We start from the raw sequence: 24,780 nt of genomic DNA on the forward strand, positions 1-24,780 counted from the left end.
GAATTGGCACACAGTGTTATGTTAGTTTCAGGTGTACAGCAGTGATTGGACAGCCCCACTACCTGCTATGCTCATCACAGGTGGAACTGCCATCTGTCACTGTTCCCTACTCTGTACTTTTAATTCCCATTCCATAACTGGAAATCTATACCTCCCATTCCCCATTACCCATCTTGCCCATCTCCTCACCTCCTCCCCTCTGGCAACCACCAGGTCATTCTCTGTAGTTGTGGGTCCATTTCTGCTTTTTGTTTGTTTGTTCTTTTGTTTTTTTTAGATTCCGTATATCTGTGAAATCTTATAGTATTTGTTTTTCTGCCTCTTATTTCACTCAGCATAATACCCTCAGGGTCTGTCCGTGTTGTCATAAACGGCAAGATCTCATTTTCTATGGCTGAGTAATATTCTTTTGATTTATTGATGGACACCTGGCTTGCTTCTAGATCTTGGCTATTGTAAATAATGCTGTTGTAAACATAGGGGTGCATATATCTTTTCGAATTAGTGTTTTCGGTTTTTTAGGTAAGTACCCAGAAGTGAAATTGCTGGATCAAATGATAGTTCTATTTTTAATTTTTTGAGGAATGTCCATACAGTTTTTCATAGTGGTTATACCAGTTAACATTCTTACCATCAGGACACAAGAGTTACCTTTTCTTCACATTCTTGCTGATACTTATTCTTGTCTTTTTTCTTTTTTAGAAGATTTTATTATTTATTTATTTGAGAGAGAGATTGAGAGAATGAGTGGGAGGAGGGGCAGAGGGAGAAGCAGACTCCACACTGAACAGGGAGCCTGCCGCAGGGCTCCAGCCCAGGACCCTGGGATCATGACCTGAGCTGAATGCAGACACTTAGCTATCTGAGCCACCCGGGTGCCCCTATTCTTGTCTTTTTGATGATAGCCATTCTAGAAAAGGTAAAGTGAAACCTCATTGTGGTTTTGATTTGCATTTCCCTGGTAATTAGTGATGCTGATCAGCTTTTCATGTAAGTGTTGGCAACTTGTCTTCTCTGGAACAGTGTCTGTTTTTAAATTGGGTTGAATTTTTTGTTATTGAGGTATTTGAGTTATTTATGTATTAGCCCCATAGCCAGATATATGATCTGCAGATATTTTCTGGTTTTGTTTTGTTTTGTTTTCCATTTTGTTGGTGATTTCTTTTACTGTGCAGAGGCTTTTTAGTTGGATGTAGTCCCACTTACTTATTTTTGGTTTTGGTGTCAAATCCAAAAAAATCATTGCTAAGACCTATGTCAGGGAGCTTGTCACCTGTGTTTTCTTCTAGGGGTGTTATGATTTCAGATCTTACATTCAAGTCTAATCTATTTTGTGTTAATTTTGGTGTGTGGTATAAGATAGTGGTCCAGTTTCATTATTTTGCATGAGACTGTCCAGTTTTCCCAATACCATTTATTGAAGAGATTGTCCTTTTCCCAGTGCATGTTCTTGGCTCCTTTGCTATAAATTAATTGACCATGTAAGTATAGGTACATTTCTGGGCTCTACTTTGTTCCATTAACGTGTCTGTTTCTATGCTAATACCACAGTCTTCTAATTACTCTAGCTTTGTAGTATTCCTGAAATCAGGGATCATGATGCCTTCAGCCTTATCTTTCTTAAGACTGCTTTGGCTGTTTGGGATCTTTTTGGGCTTCCATACAAATTTTAGGATTGTTCTATTTCTGTTTAAAAAAAAAAGCCATTGGAATTTTAATAGGGGTTGCTTTGTATCTGCTTTGGGTAGTGTGGACATTTACAGTTCATAAGCAGGGAATACCATTGCATTTATTTCTTTCTATACTTTCTTTACCAGCGTCTTAAAGTTTTCAGTGTATAGGTCTTTTACTTTGGTTAAATTTATTCCTAGGTATATTACTTTTTCGATGCAAATTAAGTAGTATTCTCTTATGAAACTTTTAAAAAGATTTTATTTATGTATTTGAGAGAGAGAGAGAGCATGAGCAGGGAGGAGGAGGAGGGGGAAGGAGAAGCAGACTCCCCGCTGAGCAGGGAACCTGACATGGGGCTCCATCCCAGGACCTTAAGATCATGACCTCAGCCCAAGGCAGTTGCTTAGTTGATTGAGCTATCCAGACATGCCGAAATTTTTCTTTTCTTTTTTTCTTTTTTTTTTTTTAAAGATATTATTTCTTTATTTGACAGAGAGAGATTGACCATGAGAGAGGGAACACAAGCACAGGGGGAGAGGGAGAAGCAGGCTCCCTGCTGAGCAGGTATCCAATGTGGGGCTGGATCCCAGGACCCTGGGATCATGACCCGAGTGGAAAGCAGACGCTCAATGACTGAGCAAGCAGACTGAGCCACTCAGGCACCCCCTGAAACTTTTTTCAATAAAGACTTCTTTCAAGCAGGTATATGGAAAGGTTTAGATAGTCACATCATAATAAATTACTAAGGGAAATTGGGAGCCATTCTTAGTCTTTGGGTTCAACATTCTGTGTTGCCCTTAGAGCAGACCCTGAGTTGTCTAGGCAAGTGGGGTCATTCTTATGTTTTTATATTTGAAAACTGGGATTTATAGAGGGTCATATAACAAAAAGGCATACATATTTTTCTGATCAAGTTTGGGTCTACCTGCTTTTGGTTTATTACTGTCTTGAATGTTGTGTTAACATGATTTATATACACCATTTAAGATAATAATATATAGTTTATGTGTTCATTTTCTTACAGGTTGCTGATATTTTATTTCAAACTGCCCAAAATGCAGGAATCAATTTTGACACCGTGTGTGGAGTACCTTATACAGCTTTACCATTGGCTACAGTTATCTGTTCAACCAACCAAATTCCAATGCTTATTAGAAGGAAAGAAACAAAGGATTATGGTAAAATAAAAGTATTTTAAGCTTTAAGTTGATACATAACCTGATAGTGTTGGAGTTTTTTCTTCTAGGCTCTGACTGATGTTTGCCAGAGTCACCTTGGATATTCTTCAAAGGTCCTTTAGAATTGGTTAACTGTTACTGTAAATCACCTTCCCTTCCTTTAGATTCTAGGGGTAAAATGTTTTATATTGAATAAACAATGTAAAAAAGTGCTTTTTTTTTTGTACTGTATCTGTTAAACCTGATGTTTTTAACCAGTCCTTCTCTTGGCAGCAGAATGTTCTAAGGGCATATACTTTCCTGGTATGTTTGTAATTTAAACTGCATAAAGAGAAATGCCACATAAAATTCTCTAAAAGAAGATGATATTTTCATGGGTCCTTTCCAGTAGGTTATAAGGTGTGTGTATCAGTCTAGGGGCACCTGGCTGGCTTAGAGGAGCATGGAACTCTTGACCTTGGGGGTTGTGAGTTTGAGCCCCATATTAGGTGTAGAGATTACTTTAAAAAACAAACAAACAAAAAAACCTTAAAAAATAAAAACAAGTCAATCTAAAAATATTGGAACTGACTTCATATTTGGTGACATTAAGGAATTAATGGGGTTGTTTTATGCTGGTGTGATAGTATTTTTTTTTTTTAAGATTTTTATTTATTTGTGAGAGAGAGCAAGCATAAGCACACAGAGGCAGAGAGAGAAGCAGGCTCCCCGCTGAGCAAGGAGCATGATGCGGGACTAAATCCCAGGACCCCAGGATCGTGGCCCGAACCAAAAACAGTGGCTTAACCAACTGAGCCACCCAGGTGTCCTGTACTTAGTAATTTTTTTTTTTGTAGAGTCCTTACCTTCTACAAGATGCATTCTAAAAGATTTTATGATGAAAATCATGATATCTGGGGTTTGCTTCTAAAAATTACGGAGGGAGGGAAGAGAGGTGGGGATGTAGCTAAAACAAGAGTTACCATGAATTAAGTGGTGAGGTATTTAGAAGGTTTGTTACAACTTCTTTGTCTAGTTTTGCTTAAAATTCTCCATTTAAAACAATATTTTTGATATTAGACGATTTGATAGTAGAAATGGAAAACAAGTCTCTAGAAAATGAGTCTATCTCTGAGTAGTCTATGGTGGGGATTGCAGTGGGGAAGTACTTGTACTCACATTGCATTATATAATTCATAAAGTTGTAGTGATGGATCTAAATAGTTGCTGAATATTTTTTCTTTTGTATTTATTTCCTCAAAAGGCCAGTTATTTGGCTGATCTTGAGTAATGAGCTGTTTGTTGGTGGATAAAGGAATGATTTCATTGATGATATTGGGTTACTATTTCATAACATTCCTTGATCTAGTTTATCTTGCTTTAAGAAACTCCATATTTAAAATTTTGATCATGAACACATTAAGTGGTGTTTATTTACACTGTAAAGTAATTTGCTAGTTTTGCTGTAAATATTCTCTATATGTAACTTTGACAATTTCCAGATAGGGGAACACTGAACACATGGTAATCATGGCTCACTGAAGATTTATCAGGAATAAAGATAGAGTAGCTCTTAAGTAGATTATCAGGGATGCCTGGGTGGCTCAGTCGTTTAAACGGCTGCCTTCAGCTCAGGTCATGATCCTAGGGTCCTGGGATCGAGTCCCACATCGGGCTCCTCCGTGGGCAGGGAGCCTGCTTCTCCCTCTGCCTGCTCTGCCTGCTGTTCCCCATGCTTATGCGCGTTCTCTCTCTGCCTTAAATAAGTAAACTCTTTAAAAAAAAATAGATTATCAGAACATAAGGTTTAGATCATCCACCTCTTCATAAACACATGCCAAATTTATAATGCCAGATATATCTTGAGTTGGCTGAAATACATACTTTTAAATTGAAGTCAACAATGTTTTCTTTTCTAGGTACTAAACGTCTTGTAGAAGGAGCTGTTAATCCAGGAGAAACCTGTTTGATCATTGAAGATGTCGTTACCAGTGGATCTAGTGTTTTGGAAACTGTTGAGGTTCTTCAGAAGGAGGGCTTAAAGGTCACTGATGCCATAGTGCTGCTGGACAGAGAGCAAGGAGGCAGAGACAAGTTGCAGGCGCATGGGATCCATCTCCACTCCGTGTGTACATTGTCCAAAATGCTGGAGATTCTTGAGCAACAGAAAAAAATTGATGCGGAGATGGTTGAGAGAGTGAAGAGATTTATTCAGGAGAATGTTTTTGTGGCAACTAATCACAATGATTCACTCCTTCCTATAAACAAAGCTCCTGGAGAACTCAGCTTTGGTGCACGTGCAGAGCTGCCTAGGATTCACCCAGTTGCGGCGAAGCTTCTCCGGCTTATGCAGAAGAAAGAGACCAATCTCTGTCTGTCTGCTGATATTTCGGAGTCCAGAGAGCTGTTGCAGCTAGCAGATGCTTTAGGACCCCGCATCTGCATACTCAAGACTCATGTGGATATTTTGAATGATTTTACTCTAGATGTGATGAAGGAGTTAACGGCTCTGGCAAAACGCCATGAGTTCTTAATATTTGAAGACCGGAAATTTGCAGATATAGGAAACACAGTAAAAAAACAGTATGAAGGTAAGCATTATTTAGGAATCTGCAAAAATAGAAATTTAGCTTACACTGCCTGAAGAACAAAAGGAAATGTATGGACTCCCATCACTGAAAGCCCAACCATAGAAGAGTCTGTCAAGCATGGTTGGATCTAGGAGCTCAAATGCAAGTCTTTTGAACTTGCCTGCTTGCCATCTCTCAGCTCTGCTTTCTTCTCTCTTTGACCTCTTTCTCAGGTAGGCATACTCCTCATGCCTATCCCAAATGAGTCACTCAGGCCTGGGTTAAAGAATACCTTTACTAGCTTGGTAATATAGGCCATGCTTCTGGTGATGCGAGGTTGTTAACTGTAAATTTTTTTAACTGAGCCGTGGTCACAGGTAGTTTCCCCAAAGAAAATGGGTGTGCTGATGCCAAAAGAAAGGGATGCAGGTGTTAAGCAGACAAAAATGACAGGTGTTGGCCTTAGCAGAATACCCATGAGTTCTGAATATTTGAAAAATGAAAATTGCAGATATAGAAAAGAATGAAATCAAAGTGTAAAGTTGTAATATTTATTTTTGGCCAAAAAAAAAAAAAAGACCTATTGGCATACCTTTTTGTTGTTAAATGGGAGCTCAAAATAGGGCATATATTGGTTTTAAAAAATCTATTTAATTTTCTATCCATTCTGTAGTTCTGTAATATTGTATAGGACAGCTTTTTTTACTTAAATAACAGGATAAAATGTCTGTTGAAAGATTAAAGCTTTTTTTTAATTTAAAGATTTATTTATTTATTTGATAGAGAAATCACAAGTAAGCACAAGCAGCAGACAGAGAGGAGGAAGCAGGCTCCTTGCTGAGCAGAGAGCCTGTTGCGGGGCTCAATCCCAAGACCCTGAGATCATGACCTGAGCCAAAGGCAGAGGCTTAACCCACTGAGCCACCCAGGCGCCCCAAAAGGTTAACGCTTAAAGGCATCTTAGAGATAGCAGTTTTTCTTAAATACATGCTTATGCTCTAGCTATTTCTTTTTTTTTTTTTTTTTAAGATTTTTTATTTATTAATTTGACAGAGAGAAACCACAAGTAGACGGAGAGGCAGCCAGAGAGAGAGAGAGATAGGGAAGCAGGCTCCCTGCTGAGCAGAGAGCCTGATGTGGGACTCGATCCCAGAACCCTGAGATCATGACCCGAGCCAAAGGCAGCGGCTTAACCCACTGAGCCACCCGGGTGCCCCTGCTCTAGCTATTTCTTTAGGATAGATTTGTCCGATTTTTTTTCCCGTGCTTAAGATGTTCTGCCATCATCACATTGCTTACTTTAGTTTACCAACTGATGTGAAAGTTAGACAAACTCTACAGGTTTGCGTGTAGTTTTTTCAGAAATTGATTAGGGGTATTGCTGTTAGCTTTTAAAGTGAATACAGTTGCCTGTTGAAATTAAGAGACCTAAGGAACAGTAGAACCTTTGAGGGATGGTAAAATTGCTGAGAGATTCCTGCAGAATGAACATTGGTCATCTTCAGAGGAATTTCAGAATGCTGGTATCTTTGGCATCAGATGCCCCTCTTCACTGGAGTTCCATTTTTCTTTGCATGTTGACTGGTGGTCAGAAGCTTCAGCCTGCAAGGAAGACCAGTCTTCTCAGTGTTGCTGATAACTAAGTGCAGAAATTTTAAGACTTCTTGCTCATTGTGCGCTTTCAACTAGCCACCAGATGAACAGTTTTTCGCAGATGGACCCATAGGGCCCCTGGGAATCACTGCAGTTCTCAAAGCACTTCTCTGCTTCATTAGCATGTTTCTGTGAGATTACTGAAGACTACAGTAGGTTGGGCAAAAAGTTAGTGGTTTTTGTTTGAAAACTGTCTTCTTTTCAACTTCTTAGGTGGTGTCTTTAAAATAGCTTCTTGGGCAGATCTGGTCAATGCTCACGTGGTGCCAGGCTCGGGGGTTGTGCGGGGCCTGAGTGAAGTCGGCCTGCCTTTGCAGCGGGGATGCCTGCTCATTGCAGAGATGAGCTCTGCTGGCTCCTTGGCTACAGGCAGCTACACAAAAGCCGCGGTAAGTGACAGAGGGGCTGGGTGCAGAAGGTCAGGACTGTTGTGCTTGAAGTGACAGGGAAAGAAAACAGCTCAAATTTGAGATTTATGGAACCCCTGCCCCCAAAAAATCAGCTGTTAGGGCAACAGTAATGCTAGGGTGCTAGAGTTTCCAGATAATAACATTTTATATCTAGTAGTGGGTACTTAAGAGATACAAACATTGAGATACAAGTATTTGGTCAAATATCTGCCTGTCCTTATCTGGGCTTTAGATAGTTGGGGTTTTTTTGTCTTTTGTTTTTCCATTTTGCCATATGTTGAAATGGAAGGGTTTCTTTCTAGACATGCAGTTTCTCAGAATCTCCCAAGTCACAGAGATGCATTCTCATCACAGCAGTCCAGATATAGTTTTATTTTCTTCAGTCTTTGCTATTGATTGGTATTGTGTGGGAAAGCTCTATAGAGTTCTGATGGTGTTTTCTCCATTAACCCCATTATTTTTTTTTAAGATTTTATTTATTTATAATAAATAAATATTTATAATAAATATTTATAATAAATAAATATTTATTTATTTATATTTACAGAGAAAGATCACAAGTAGGCAGAGAGAGAGAAGGAAGTAGGCTCCCTGCTGAGCAGAGAGCCCGATGCGGGACTCGATCCCAGGACCCTGAGATCATGACCTGAGCCGAAGGCAGCGGCTTAACCCACTGAGCCACCCAGGCGCCCCTATTTTTTTTTTTTTTTTTTTTAAGATTTTATTTACGGGTCATTGCCAATTTGGATACCTTTTATTTCTCTTTGTTGTCTGATTGCTGTTGCTAGGACTTCTAATACTATGTCGAACAAGAGTGGTGAGAGTGGGCACCCTTGTCGTGTTCCTGATCTCAACGGGAAGGCTGCAAGCTTTTTCCCATTGAGGATGATATTTGCTGTGGGTCATGAAAGACACAGATAGATTTTATGAAGTTCAGGAATGTTGCCTCTATTCCTATACTTTGAAGCGTTATAATCAGGAACGGATGTTGAGTTTTGTCAAATGCTTTTTCTGCATCAATTGAGAGGACCATGTGGTTCTTCTCTCTTCTCATATTAATTTGTTCTATCACATTGATTGATTTGCGAATGTTGAACCATCCTTGTAGCCCAGGGATGAATCCCACCTGGTCATGGTGGATAATCTTTTTAATGTGCTGTTGGATCCTGTTTGCTAGGATCTTGTTGAGAATCTTAGCATCCATATTCATCAGTGATATTGGTCTGAAATTCTCCTTTTTGGTAGGGTCTTTGCCTGGTTTGGGGATCAGGGTAATGCTGGCTTCCTAGAAAGAGTCTGGAAGTTTTCCTTTTGCTTTGGGGAGGTGAACCATGAGACACTATGGACTCTGAAAAACAATCTGAGGGTTTTGAAGGGGCGGGGGGTGGGAGGTTGGGATACCAGGAGGTGGGTATTATAGAGGGCATGGATTGCATGGAGCACTGGGTGTGGTACAAAAATAATGAATACTGTTATGCTGAAAATAAATAAAAAATTAAAAAAATTCTCACGAAACCCCCCCCCAAAAAAAAGTAATAGAAATTTTAACAAAATGTTAATTTTTACATGGGAACTTATTATTTGTATTACTTCAAATACTGTTGAGCTGTGAAGAAATCATTTGGCCCTGGGGCCACATTTTAACCCCACCTCTGAATTGACCATGAATATGATTTCCCACCTCTCCTAGCAGAGTCCATGAGTCAGTGCTAATATTTGGCATTCTGGGAGTCTGGGTCTGGCTCAAGGACAAGACATGGCTTGTTGGGAGGTGGTAATACTTGGTGACACAAATAGTACAGTAAGAACCTTACAGAGGAGCCAAATAAGACAGACCTTCTAGAGAAACTTCTGTAAATGTGAGGAAATGGTATAGAAATAGTGGAGGTCAGTTATTGGCATATGTTAAAGGAATGTGGTAAAAGGTGCGATTTCTTTAGCTCTTGACGTCACTGTTTTTACACAGTGGGTGGATATGGAGCAGTACCCTGTGTAGGTAGGCAGTATGTCTTCAGCTTGGTTTCCTACCATTATTAATGTATTCTAGAGTACTCTCCACCTAGCCTCTAGAAGTAGGTAGGTTTGCAAGCATTATTACTTAGGATCTCAGTTTTAGATGGACACGGTATAGGAGTCTTTTATAAAAGTTTTTAAGGTATGATTGATTGGGAGAAGCAGTTATCTCAGGGTCTTAATGGATCAAGTATATAGATTCATATCTAAGATTACCTGTTTTAGATAAGAGTTTCATATCAAACAGAAGACATTTATAAAATAGCAAAAGTTTTTTATTAATAGAGTTGATTTTTTTATTCGTAGAACTATTACTCTGTGTAATTAACTACTTTCCTATTACATTCCTTTTAGGTTAGAATGGCAGAGGAGAATCCTGAATTTGTGCTTGGTTTTATTTCTGGCTCCCGAGTGAGCATGAAACCAGAATTTCTTCACTTGACTCCAGGAGTTCAGTTAGAAGCAGGAGGTAAATCTATTTATTGGTCATGGTTTTTCCAAAATGCTTCTTTACCCACAATAAAATTTTGTGTTACTACAAATTTGTTAAAGAGAAAAACCTTAATGAATGAGCCCTTGGGCTTGCTAATACTAACCTAGATATGCAAAAGAGCTTGCAGTCTAATTGTGGTGAAATTTTAAAAAGCTACTTTTTGTTGAAGTATGCCTAGAAATTGATTAGTTTAGTTTTTCCCAACTAATACTCCAAATATGCTGCCTTAAAGGGTAGTCTCTGATCAAGGAAGAATGCTGTAGGCTAAACCAAATCCAATATTTGTTTTTTAGAAGACCAGGCAGAACTCTTGATGTGCTAATGTCTATTGTGACTCTCAAGCGTGGGGATATATGGTTCTTTCGTGTCTCTCAAACTTAACAACACTTTCACCAGTCTGAGACAAGTAGTTAGAGTGGCTAAAAAACAGGACAAATATAGTCTGTAGTAAAGGGAGTAAACTGGGTTATAAAAATAAGCATTTCTTTTTTTTTTTTTTAAGATTTTATTTATTTATTTGACAGAGAGATCACAAGTAGGCAGACAAGCAGGCTCCCTGCTGAGCAGAGAGCCCAATGTGGGGCTTGATCCCAGGACCCTGAGACCATGGCCCGAGCCGAAGGCTGATGCTTAACCCACTGAGATACCCAAGTGCCCCCAAAATAAGCAATTCTAAATGTCCTATGGGATCAATAAAGTGGCTTTGGTTTTGAATGGGGAAGAAATAAGGACCTAGAAACATTTTTTCTGAAAACTGCTTATCACAGTTATGGGAGTTTATTCTATCCAGTTTTCCATCTCTTTCTAAGAAGTTGGAAACTGGAACTTTGAGCAGTAGGGTTCTCAGCAAAACTATTTAAAATGAAGACAACTAGCTTGTCACGCCTCAGTGGAATTTGCCAGGTGTCCAGAAGTTACCTGTACAAATATTGAGAAAAGTAGATTTTATATTAGTCATTCTTGTAGAAGTCTTACCCATCTCATTGAACCATTCATTCCCCAGTCTAGCTTGCCTCTCCAGAAATCATAAGTATCCTTCCAGACCTTGGCTTTGCATACACTCAACAAACACACAGGGAGTGGGAAAATGTTTTGTGTGTGTGAGGCTACATTGCATTTCCACATCCAGAGTTACCTTTAACAATAAAGTGTTTCCTAGTTATAATTGGGCTGTAATATGTTTAACCATTTCCCCTCTTGATAGATTTAGACTGTTTTACCAGCAGTGAACATCTTTGTATATATTTTTGCACAAGGGACAGATTTTGGCAGGCTTCCAGTTTGGCATGGATCTGTGACCTGCAGAGCTCTTTTCAGGGAACAAAGCTGGTGAACACCATCTTTATACTCTGCCTCTGCCTCGTTAGACCTTGCCTGTGTCTCCCAGAGAAGAGGGTAAACGCGCATCTGGGGCCCTGATTTTTGCTACTGCCACCGTGGAGACACTTCCAAATAACCTGGCTCTGGTGGCCAATGCGGCTTACGCTTGGGGTCTCAAAGAACTATATATAGTTGATTTTAAAAGCTGGTGGCTGAGGGCCTGGCTTCCAGTTAGCCTGAATCTAGGTGCTAAAATCCTTCCCTTTGAGACACTGACAAGTCTTGGCATATTTCCAGCAGCCTGGAGCCATTGAAAATACAGTAGACTGCTTAAACAGTCACAGAGCTTTGTGAGACAGCTGAGAGGGCAGGTTTGAACACAAAGTTATTCTATGCAAACCTATTTTTCCAAGACTTGGAGAGGTGGTTATTTCATCTAATGCATAGAAACAAACAGAGTCAACAAGCAAATTGGAGAAACAAAGGATTTTATGTTCCAGATGGAGAATAAGACACGGAACCTCAGAAAAACTAATGAAGTACCGGATAAAAGAATTCAGAGTAATAGTTGTAAAGTTGCTTACCACACTCAGAAAAAAATGGATGAACATAGTGACAACTTCAACAAAAAGAAAAGAAAATACTAAATAAATGTCCCAGAGCTGAGGAATACAATAACTAAACTGAGAATTAGAGAGGCAGGGTTCAGTAGCAAACTAGATGAAACAGAAGATCAGTAAACTTGATGACAAGGTAGGGGAACTCACCCAATCAGAGCAGCAAAATGAACAAAATGAAGATAGTTTATGGGACATTAAGTGGACTGACATTTACATTATAGGGGTCCCAAAATGGGGGAAGGGACAGAGAAAGGGACAGAAAAATTATTGGAAGAAGTAATGACTGAAAACTTCCTAACCATTGGAAGGAAACACACATCCAGATCCAGCCAGCCCAGAAAGTTCCAAATAAATTGAATCCGAGGAGTCCACTACAAGACACAAAATGTCAGTTGCACTATGTTATCTAGCTGGAATTTAAAAACTTGGGAGGACAAAAAATTAAAATGTCAGAAGTTAAAGACAAGGAGAGACTCTTAAAAGCAGCAAGAAAAAAACAGCTCCCTTGTATGTATACAAGGAAACTCCTGTAAGACATTTTTCTGCAGAGACTGCAGGCCAAAAGGAAGTGGTGAGATACATTCCAAGTGCTCAAAGAAAAATCTTCCAACAAAGAACTGTACTCAGCAGACTTTAGAATCGAAAGATAAAAGCTTTCCACAACAGCCACAGTTAGAGGAGGAGTTCATCATCACTAAACCAGCCTTACAAGAAATATTAAAGGGACTTCTTTAAGCTGAAACAAAAGGATGCTAATTAGTAGTAAGAAAACATAAAAGAATATATCTCACGAGAAAGTTAAGTATATGGTGAAGGTAGTAGATTAGTCCCTTCTAAGTTAAAAGACAAAAGTAATAATTTTAATTCCAATAATTAAAGAATAGGTAGGATAGAAAGGCTTAAAAGTAAAGATGGAGAAAAAATTTAGAGCTTTAGACTGTTGTCAAACATAATTTGCTATCAACTTAAAATACAGCAAAATGTTGTATGAAGTTGTTAAATGTAAGCCTTCCAGTAACAACAAAGCAAAATCTTCAGTAGATGTACAAGATAAAGAAATCCAAGCATACCACTTAAAGTCATCAAATCACACTGGGGCGCCTGGGTGGCTCAGTGGGTTAAGCCTCTGCCTTCACCTCAGGTCAGGATCTCAGGGTCCTGGGATGGAGCCTCGAATGGGGCTACCTGCTCTGCAGGGAGCCTGCTTCCCCCTCTCTCTCTGCCTGCCTCTCTGGTCTACTTGTGATCTCTCTTTCTCTGCGTCAAATAAATAAATAAATAAATAAATGAAATCTTTTTAAAAAGTCATCAAATCACAAAGGAAGAGAACAAGGGAAGAACAGAGAGCAACCAGAAAACAATTTTTTAAAATGGCAGAAAGTGCATACCTAACAATAATTACCTTAAATGAACGAAATTCTCCAATCAAAAGCGGCTGAAAAGGGCTTTAAAAACCAGACCTATCCATCTACTGCCTATAAGAGCCTCACTTAACATACAGACTAAAAATGAAGAGATGGGAGATACTGCATGCAAGTGGAAACCAAAAGGAATACACTTTTTATCAGACCAAATAGACTTTCAAACAAAAATTATAATAAGAGACAGACAAGGGCATCATTACATAATGATGGAGTCAGTCCAACAAGAGGATGTAACATTTGTAAATATTCTGGCCCCCATAGGAGCACCTAAATGTATAAAAGCAAATATCAGCAGTCCTAAAGGGAGAAATACACAGTAATCCAAGAATAGTAGGGGATTTTAACACCTCACTTAATAGATCATCCAAACAGAAAACCAGTAAATGAACATCAGCCTTAAACAACACATTAGACCAGATGGACTTAAGAGATATATATGGAACATTCCATCCAAAAGCAGCAGAATACTCTTTCTTAAGTGCACCTGGAACATTCCTCAGGTTAGATAATATTTTAGGCCCCAAAATCCGATAGTAAAATGCCATAAAAACAGAAAATTATAAACCAATATATTCTTGATGAACAAAGATGCAAAAATTCTGAACAAAATAGGAAAACTGAATTCAGTGGTATCTTAAAAGGATCATGTTACCCAGGCATCTGGGTGGCTCAGTAGCAGTTGGGCATCCAGCTCTTGGTTTCAGCTCAAGATATGATCTTATAGTTCTTGGATCAAGCTCTGCATGAGGCTCCACACACAAAGTCTGCTTGAGGATTCTCTCCCTCTGCCCTGCAGGTACATGCTGTCTCTCTCTTTAAAATAAACTCCTAAAAAATTTGACACAATGATCAGCTGGGATTAATTCCAGGAATTCGAGGATGGTTCAACTTCTACAGATCAGTGATATACCACATTAACAAAATGAAGGATAAAAATTATATGATCATCTCACCACATGCAGAAAGAGCGATTTGACAAAATTCAGTATCCATTTATGATAAAGATTTAAAGTGGATATAGAGAGAACATACCTTAGCTTAATAAAGGCCATGTATTAAAAGCCCACAGTTAACATCCTACTCAGCAGTGAAAAGATCAAAGCTTTTCCTTTAAGATCAGGAATAAGACCAGGATGCCCACTCTCACCGCTTTTATTTCATAGTACTGGAAAGTCCTGGCCACAGAAGTTAGTCAAAAAAAAGAAACAAGAGTCATCCAAATTGGAAATGAAAACATAAAACTGTCACTATTTGTAGATTATATATTTTATAGAAAACCCTAAAGACTCCACCAAAAAATTGTTAGAATAAATGAATTCAGTCAAGTTGCAGGATATAAAAATCCATTGCATTTCTATACACTTAATATCATACTATCAGAAAGAGAAATTTAAGACAATCACATTTACAGTGGCATTAAAAAGAATAAATTACATAGGAATAAATTTAACCAAAGAGTTTTTAAAGACCTGTATACCGAAAACTGGAAGACACTGATGAAAGAATCGAAGATGACACAGATAAATGGGAATATACTTATGCTCACAGGTTGAAAGATGTAATGTTGTTAAAATGTCCATACTACTCAATAGATTTGATGCATTCATTATGAAAATTCCAGTGGGATCTTTCAATGAAATGGAACAGACTATCCTAATATTTGTATGGAATCAGAAAAGACCCCGAATAGCTAAAGCAATCCTGAGAAAAAACGCAAAATTAAAGGCATCACACTCCCTGATTTCAAAATACAATTACAAAGCTATAGCAATCAAAACAATATTGATAAAAAAACAGACACATATTAGTGGAACACAGAGGGCCAAGAAATATACTCATGCATATGTTGTCAATTAATTTATGACAAAGGAGCCGAGACTTACAGTGGGAAAGGACATTATTTTCAATAAAATGGTGTTGGAAAAACTGGATAATCACATGCAAGAGAATGAGACTGTGTCACTGTCTTAAACTATACACAGAATTTAATACCAAATAGATTAAGGACTTAAAGGCTTGAAACCATAAAACTCCTAGAAGAAAACATAGTTGGTAAGCTCCTTGACATCAGTTTTGGTAGTGATTTTTTTTCTTAATCTGACCAAAACTAAAAGCAACGAAAGCAAAAATTAAAAAGTGGAATTGTATCAAACTAAAAAGATTCTGCACCGCAAACCGTCAACAAAATTAAAAGGCAGCCTACTAAATGGGAGGAAGTTTCCTAATCCTATATTTAATAAGGGAGTAATACCCCAAATATATAATAAACTCATATGCCTCAGTAGCCAGAAGAAAAAAATCCAATTAAAAAATAGGCAGAAGGGCGCCTGGGTGGCTCAGTGGGTTAATCCTCTGCCTTCGGCTCAGGTCATGATCTCAGGGTCCTGGGATCAAGTCCCACGTCAGGCTCTCTGCTCGGCAGGGAGCTTGCTTCCCTTCCTCTCTCTGCCTGCCTCTCTGCCTACTTGTGATCTCTGTCAAATAAATAAAATCTTAAAAAAAAAAATAGGCAGAAGATCTGTAAAGATATTTTACAAAGAAGACATAAGATGGCCAACAGGCACACGAAAAGATATTAAATGTTACTAATCATCAGGGAAAAACAAATCAAAGCCATAGTGAGATAGCACCTAACACCTGTCAGATTGGCTATTATCAAAAAGACAAGAAGTGCTGGGAAAGCTGTGGAGAAAAGGGAAGCCTTGTGCACTGTTGCTGGAAATGTAAATTGGTACAGTTAACATGGAAAACAGTGTGGAGGTTCCTCAAAAACTTAAAATTGTATGACCCAGTAATTTCATTTCTGAGTACTGATCCAAGGAAAACAAAAACACTAACTCAGAATCAGCCATGCACCCCCGTATTCATTGTGGGATTATTTAAATAGCCAAGATTTGGAAACAGCCTCAGTGTCCAGTGGATGAAGAGAATATATGTACACACAATGGAATATTATGACGTAAAAATAATGAAATCTTGCCATTTGTGACAACATAGATGGACCTTGAGGGCGTAATGCTAAGTGAAGTAAGCCAGAGAATGACAAATACCATATGCTTTCACTGTGTGTGAAATCTAAAACAAAACAAAACAAGTTCATAGATCTGGAGAACAGATTAGTGGTTGCCTGGGGTTGGGGAGTGGGCAAAATGGGTGAAGGGTGTCAAAAAGAGGGATGTAATGTACAGCATGGTGACTGTAGTTAATACTCCTCTATTGCATTTTGGGAGGTTGCTAAGAGGGTAAGTCTTAAACATGCTCATCACACACACAGATTTTTTTGTCATTACTCAAGGTGATAATTGTCGACTATACCTACTGTGATGAGTTGGCAATGTGTACCAATATCAAATCATGTTGTATATCCGAAACTAATGTTACATATTAATTATACCTCAATAAAAAAATACTCAGCATAGCCTTGGAAGTCCAACTGACAGCATTCTGGCAAGAAAAATAAAAAGCATCCAAATTAGAAAGGAAAAGTCAAACTCAGTAGTTGTAGATGATGTAATACTATACACAGAAACACTTCAGAGGTACTGTAGCTTCAGTACCAGACCACTGCAGTAGATACTGCAATAAAGCAAGTCAAGTAAACCTTTTGGTTTCACAGTGCATTTAAGGGTTGTGTTTCTGCTGTAGAGTATTAAGTGTTCAGTAGCTTTATGCCTAAAATTACAAAGTAATTCGAGTGCCTTGATTTTGATGCTAACTGATCATGGTGGTGATTGCTGAAGTTTGGGGCAGCTCTGGCAATTTTTAAAAATAAGACAATGAAGTGTGTTGTATCAACAGACTTTTTCATGAATAATTCACTATAGCATGCAGTGCTGTTGGACAGTTTTTTGTTTTTCGTTTTGTTCAATAGGCCCCACATTCAATGTGGAGTCCAGTGCAGGGCTTGAACTCATGACCCCAAAATCAAGACCTGAGCTGAGATTAAGAATCAGATGTTTGACTGACTGAGCCACCCAGGCACCCGTTTGATAGCGTTTTTTATTTTTTAAGATTTTATTTGACAGAGATCACAAGTAGACAGAAAGGCAGGCAGAGAGAGAGAGAGGAGGAAGCAGGCTCTCCGCGGAGCAGCCAGCCTGATGTGGGGCTCGATCCCAGGACACTGGGATCTTGACCCGAGCCGAAGACAGAGGCTTTAACCCACTGAGCCACCTAGGCGCCCCTGATAGCATTTTTAACCACAGTAGAACATCTTTCAAAATTGGAGTCAATCCTCTCAAACCCTGCTTTATCAACTAAGTTTAGGTAGTATTCTGAATCCTTTGTTGTCCTTTGAACAGTCTTACCAGCATCTTGACCAGAGTAGTTTTCATTTCAAGAAGCCATTTTCTTGGTTCTTTGCTTATTCATAAGAAGCAACTCTTCATCTGTTCAGGTTTTATCATGAGATTGCAGCAGTTCATTCACATTTTCAGGCTTCACTTCTAATTCTAGTTCTCTATTTTCCCCCATATCTTCAGTAACTCTTCCACTGAAGTCTTGAACCCCGCAAAGTCATCCATGAGGGCTGGAGCAACTTCCAAATTCTTCCCGTTAATGCTGATATTTTGATCTCTTTTTGTGAACCTCAAATGTTCTTAATGGCAGCTTGAATGGTGACTCCTTTCCAGGTTTTCAGTATATTTTGCCCAGATCCATTAGAGGACTCACAGTCTTTGGCAGCTATAGCTTTGCGAGTTTTTTTGTTTTGTTTTGTTTTTGGTTTTTTGGGTTTTTTTAAAGATTTATTTATTGGGGCACCTGGGTGGCTCAGTTGTTAAGCATCTGCCTTTGGCTCAGGTCATGATCCCACGATCCTGGGATGGAGCCCTGCATTGGGTTCCCTGCTCTGTGGGGAGCCTGCTTCTCCCTCTTCCACTCCCCTATTGTGTTCCCTCTCTCACTGTGTCTGTCAGATAAAATCTTAAAAAAAAAAAAGTATATATATATATATATATATATTCATTTTAGAGAGAGAGTGAACATGCGTACCTGAGAGAGGGTGAGTGGGGGGAGCAACAGGAAGAGATCGGGCAGACTCCCCATGGAGTGCAGACCCTGATATGGGGCCTGATCTCAGGACCCATGAGACCATGACCTGAGCAGACATCAAGAGTTGGATGCTTAAATGACTGAGCCACATGAGATGTATTTCTTAAATAATAAGACTTGAAATTCAAAATTACTCCTTGATCTGTGTATGGGCTGCATAATAGATTTTGTTTTAGCAGGCATGACAACAATAGTCTCATGTACATCTCCAACAAAATTCTTGGGTAAGCAAGTACACTGTCAGGAAGCAGTAATATTTGGAATCTTCTTTCTGAGCAGTAGGTCTCCACAGTGGACTTAAATATTCAGTGAACTGTGTTATAGACAAATGTGCTGTCCTCTAGGCTTTATCATTCCATTTACAGAACATAGGTAGAGTAGATTTAGCATAAATCTTAAGGACCCTAGGATCTTCGGAATGGTAAGCAAGCATTGGCTTCAACCTAAAGTCACAAACTGCATCAGCACCCAATAAAAGAGGGTCAGTCTGTCCTTTGAAACTTTGAAGCCAGGCACTGATTTCTCCTCTCCAGCTATGAGAGTCCTAGATGGCATCTTTCAATAGAAGGCTATTTAATATACACTGAAAATCTGGTGTAGCCACTTCTGTTAACTATCTGATCTAGATTTTCTGGATACATATATGGGGGAGGGAGTGTGCTTTGGAAAGGGGTAAGAGGAGAGGGAAAGAGAAACTGTAGCAGACTCCTCACTGACTGCAGAACCTGATGCAGGGCTTGATCTCAGGATCTGAGATCACAACCTGAGCCAAAACCAAGAGTCAGACATTCAGCCAACTGTGCCACCCAGGCACCCCTACTTTACACTATTATGTTAGAGATTTCTTTCCCTAAACCTCATAAGCCAGCCTCTGGTAGCTTCCAGCTTTTCTTCTACAACTTCCTCACCTCTTTCAGCCTTCCTAGAATTGAAGAGAGTTGGGGACTCCCTCTGGATTAGGCTTTGGGTTAAGAGAGTGTTGTGCCTGATTTGCTCTTCTGCCCAGACCACTGAAACTTTCTCCATATCAGCAATAAGGTTGTGTTGCTTATCTTTCATGTGTTCAGTAGAGTAGCACTTCTAATTTCCTTCAAGAACTTTCTTTGCATTCACAGCTTTGCTGTTTGCTGCAAGAGGACTAGTTTTCAGCCCATCTTGGCTTTCAGTATGCCTTTCTCACTAAGGCACTTCTAGCTTTTGATTCAAAGTGAGAGGTGGGTGACTCTTCCTTTCACTTGAACACTTCAGGCATTGTATGGTTATTAAGTGGCCTAATTTCAATATTGCTGTGTCTCAGGGAGTAGGGAGGGACAAGAAGAGGGAGAGAGATGGCTGGTGGTGGTGCAGATAGAACACATACATTTATTAATGTCACCATCTTATGTGGGCACACTTTGTTGTAACAAATGTAACAATAATGAAGAAATTTTGAAATACTGTGAAAAGTACCAGTATGTGATAGAGATACAAAGTAAGCAAAGGCTGTTGGAAAAATGGGGCCAAGAGACTTGCTGAATGCAAGGTTGCCACAAACCTTCTCTTTGTCAAAAATGCAGTATCTGCAGAGCACAGTGAAGTGCAGTGCAGTAAAATAAGGTATGTCTCTACAGAAAACATGAGTCCACCAAAAAACTTAGAATAAATGAATTCAGTGGAGTTCTCAGGCTACAAAATTAACATCAGTTGTTTCAATGCACAAATAAGCTATCACAGAGAGAAGAAACCCCATTTACAATTGCATCCAAAGGAATAAAATACTTAGGAATAAATTTAACCAAGGAAGTAAAAGACCTGTACTTTGAAAACTGTTAAGCTCTTGATGAAAAGTTGAAGATGATGTAAATACATAGAAAAATATTGTGTGTTCAGACTGAAAGAATTATGAAATGTCCGTACTACCCAAAGCTGTCTACAGATTCAGTGCAAGTTCCATTAAAGTAACAATGACTTTTTTTTAACAGAAGTAATACAAAGTATCCTAGAATTTGTATAGAACCATAAAAGACCTCAATTAATCAAAGCAGTCTTGAGGAAGAGGAATGAAGCTGGAAATATCGTGCTCCCCGATTTCAAACTATAATTACAAGAAACTATAGTAATTGAAGTGATTTACTGTTGGCGGGGAAACAGACACATAGATCAATGGAATGGAATGGAGAGACCACAAGAGAAACACTGTTATATGGTCAGTTAATCTGTGACCGAGGAGATAAGATGTACAATAGGGAAAATACAGTCAATCTTTAATAAATGGTGTTGGGGAAACTGGACAGCTACACACAGGAGAATTAAACTGGACCACTTCTTAAATCTTATGCAAAAATAAATTCAAAATGTATTCAAGCGTGAATGTGAGACCTGAAGTTGTAAACTCCTGGGAGAAAATATAGGTAGCAAGCTCTTTTATATTAGTTTTAACAATATTTTTTTGGATCAGTCTCCAAAAGCAAGGGCAACAAAAACTGAAGTACTGAGATTATATCCAACTAAAAAGTTTTTGCAAAGGAAACCATCAGTTAAAGGAAAAGGCACCCATTGAAAGGGGAAGGAATTTGCAAATAATACATCAAATAAGGATAAAAAGATAATATCCAGAATATATAAAGAAGTTACACATTTCCTTTAAAAAAAAAAAACAACCAACCCTGGTATAAAATGACCTGAATAGACATATTTCCAAAGGAGACATGCAGCTGGTCAACAGGTACGTGAGAAGACTCAACATGACTGATCATCAGAGAACAAGGTGTGAAGAGGAGGGAACCCTAGTTCACCAGCATTGGGTAGGAAAGTAAATTGGTACAGCCACTGTGGAAAACAGTACTGGTCTCTCAAAAAAATTAAAAATAACACTGTCCTACAATCAGTAGTTCCAGTTCTGGGTATTTTATTAGAAGAAAACAAAACCACTAATTTGAAGAGGATATGCACCCATATGTTCATTGCAGGATTATTTACAATAGCCAAAATATTGAAGCAGCCCAAGTGTCCATTAATAGATGGAGAAAGATGTGGTATAGGTTATACAAATGTATGTTACTCAGACATTTTTTTAAAAAAATGAAATTTTGTCATTTTTGACAACAGTGATGAACCTAGAGGGTATTATGCCAAGTAAAATAAGTCAAAGACTAATAGCTTATGGTTTCACTTACACTAGAATCTAGAAAAAAACAACCAAATAAACCAGAAACCAACTCAAAGGAAACAAAAGTGTTGTTTATTAGTTGGGCGAACAGTTGGGGAGTGGGTGAAACAGGTAAAGGGGATTAAGAATACAAACACTTCTGGTTATAAAATAAGCCCTGGGGATGTAATATACAGCACAGGGAATATAGTCGTGGTAATAACTTTGTGTCACGACTGATAGTAATGATTTAGAGGTCAGTTCTAATGTATAAAAATATCAAATCATTATGACATATACTGAGTAATAGGATATTGTAAGTCAGTTATACTTCAGTTAAAAAATAGAGTAAATTAGTTAAAACAAATGTGATAGAGTAAAGGAAGTAAAATCAAGATTAAGGATTAGGGTTTCTAGTATATAGTCTGAGCACTTGAGGAGGTTGTCACAGACTCATTTTGGTGTGGTCTAGTTAGAGGTGCGAGGAATTTTCCAACACTTTAACAGTGATTCTGAGATGTGTAGTAGTATCCTTGTCCTTTATTGTAAGGCCGATTTTTATTGGTTTTTGGTAATGAACCTTTCTTGGCAACATAAGAGGTTTACTAGTTTTTGATACTGTTAACAATATAAATGGGCTAAAATTCAACACTGAAGAGGAGCGGGTTTGCATCTACCTCTGCCATGGGATCTCTGGCATATCTAAGGAGTCCCTTCAACTGCTTTTAATCACTTGCTGTCCAGGAGGGACATGGAAAGCACTATGGCACATTTTTTATTTAAAGCTGGTTAGATTCCTTTTCAGCAAACTGATTTGATTGGTTTCTTGGTTTTGTGTTTTGGTTTTTGGGGGGTTTCGTTCATTCTTTTTTTGTATCATGTTTAACAGTGACTTTTGTGTTTTTGTGCAGGGGATAATCTTGGCCAACAGTACAACAGTCCACAAGAAGTTATTGGCAAACGAGGTTCTGATATCATCATTGTAGGCCGGGGCATAACATCAGCATCCAATCGTCTAGAAGCAACTGAGTTGTACCGAAAAGCTGCCTGGGAAGCTTATTTGAGTCGACTTGGTATTTGAGTGCCTCGGATGCATTGTTGTGAAGACCTTGAAGCTACATGGTCTCCTGAGATGCACTGGCTTGAAATAACAAGCAACACTTAATGGGTTGAATTCTTTCATGGGTTCTGTGTTGGAATGACTTCGGGATATCTCACAGTCGTTAGGAAATACCGAATGATGAATAATCACTGCATTGTTACTGTAACAAACTCAATTAAAAAAAAAAGCTTGAACATGAGACTGATGCTGGTTAGGCAATCACAGTTCGGTGTGTGTTTGGGTCTTTCATACTTGAGCATTTCCGTCCATCTGTGTATCAGACTTTTTTGATTAATTGCTGTGACACAAAAATTTTAAGATCTCAGAAGGCTCAAACCAGGACAGTATTTCACATGTCCTCTATTCTGTATCTTATGTGATACTCGAATAATATTTAAATATTAGTTATTTTCCTTTCCTACGTAAAAGTGATAGTCCAGGTATCGAGGGATTTAAGGGGGAAGATAATGGTAGCTATTACCCCGAAGCCAGTATCTGGTTTTCATTTCACCCAAGGATGAGGCGCCCTGACTCATTTCCTCACTGAGGCAGCAGCTGTGGACCTGTGCTTCACCCGTCATGGCTTCCTCTTGCCTGACTCGGATGACAAGTAGACAGGCTCTTTCATTTACTTAAAAAGCAAGCAGTTGTCAAGACATCTAAGGTTCCATTGAAAGTTTGCCCAAGATCCTGCTTAATTATCCGAGCTGTGGAGGAAAGGGCAGTCAGCCTTCACTAGAAACGAAGAGAAAGCCCAGTCACAGAATTGACATTGTTATCACCAGGTCTGGGTTCCTGCTAGGTGGGGGGCAGGGATATCCACCTTCACAGGCCCGACCTTCATGTTCGTGCCCTAACCAGCCGAGCAGCCCTTCTCCCCTGGTCCCCAACACATGATTTCTCCTATCAGTTCTTCTGAGATTCTGGATGATCCCTCTTCTCCAATACTGATTGAGATTTCCCTCAGTTCTATATATTTCTTTGGTCTTCAGGCAGCATCTGGAGGGAAGGGAATGAAGGGTATGAGCTCAGGTAAGCATTTTGAAATGGCTGCCTCCTGCATGTTCAGGCTTGTCTGAGCAGGGCTGGATTGGCAGATGTAGTTGGAGGCTCTCGATCACTGCAGCCTGTGGTAACAAAGACCTAGAGTCTCGGTCCCAGTTCAGTCTTAGTCATGTTGATGAGAGTCATCCCGGGGAAAAGCCCATGGGGACTCTCTGAAGTGTCTGAAAAAAGGCACTGGAGGGTGAAGGTGGCAGCCTGAAGTCACCTTTAATGTTATTTCCTCTCAGCTCCCATTTATTCATTTCTACTGAACAAAAAAATGGCTGGTGGGTTCATTCAGGTAAAGCCTGGAAGCATGACCACAGGCTCTCCCAGATATCTGAAGAGGGCAGGTGCCGGCTATTGTCTCTATTATGGAAGGTAGGGTGATGGAACAACAGTGAGGAGGCTCAGGACTTGGAAGAAGTGGGGTGTGTGGGGTGTGTGTGTGTGTGTACACCAGAAGGTCAGCTGGATTTCCCTTGCTTGTTAGAAACAGGTTTCTGAGAGACTGTCCTAGTTACTGTAATGCCAGCCCTTAGAAGTCTATAGGCCTCCTACCAGCCACAGGTTTGCTGCTATAGGAAGGTCTGACCCACCGCTCAAGGTGTACAGGGTCAAGGGTAGACCAAAAAAAAAAAAGTGCCTGAGGAAATCAGCAACCAGGGGAGGAAAGCAAAGAAAAGCTCCCTTAACAGGTGCGAGCTCCAAGAGAGCAGGGACTGACTCTTTAGTTCATTGGAGTATTTTCTGTACCTGGAATGGGGCCCAGCAAAATGTTTGAGTCTTCGTGAGCACAAGGCTTCTGGTGCAAATGAGTTGCCACAGGAAGCATCACACTTCAGAGACCAAAATAACAAAAACAAGACCCAAGTTTTGGGAGAACTTAAGTAATTTTAGTTTTGAATTTGAAAGAAGTGTGATGGAAAATTTAAAGATGGTATGATAATATTGAGAACTACATTCATGGGCTGGAAGATCAAGTGGAAGGAATCATCAAAATTCAGAACAGAGACAAAGAAATGAAAATAGGGAGTAGATGAGAGCCTTAGACAGATGTATGAACAAAAAGACATTCTGGGAGGAGGAGAAATCATTTTGGGAATAACAGATGATTTCTA

The 24,780-nt window shown here is 39.1% G+C and overlaps 1 protein-coding gene across 1 annotated transcript in view; it reads left to right on the top strand.

Annotated features, from left to right (window-relative positions):
• The window catches only part of UMPS (uridine monophosphate synthetase), a 29,516-nt gene extending 6,724 nt beyond the window's left edge, over nt 1-22,792 (top strand). The window contains exons 2-6 of the mRNA XM_032335691.1: nt 2,699-2,852; nt 4,751-5,422; nt 7,268-7,443; nt 9,832-9,946; nt 22,425-22,792. Of these exons, the coding sequence (XP_032191582.1) occupies nt 2,699-2,852; nt 4,751-5,422; nt 7,268-7,443; nt 9,832-9,946; nt 22,425-22,594 (1,287 nt within the window). The 3' untranslated portion in view covers nt 22,595-22,792. The remainder of the gene's footprint in view (nt 1-2,698; nt 2,853-4,750; nt 5,423-7,267; nt 7,444-9,831; nt 9,947-22,424) is intronic.
• Nucleotides 22,793-24,780: the final 1,988 nt, after the last annotated feature.

This window comes from Mustela erminea, chromosome 1 (assembly GCF_009829155.1).
Source record: "Mustela erminea isolate mMusErm1 chromosome 1, mMusErm1.Pri, whole genome shotgun sequence".
Classification (NCBI taxonomy): Eukaryota; Metazoa; Chordata; class Mammalia; order Carnivora; family Mustelidae; genus Mustela; species Mustela erminea.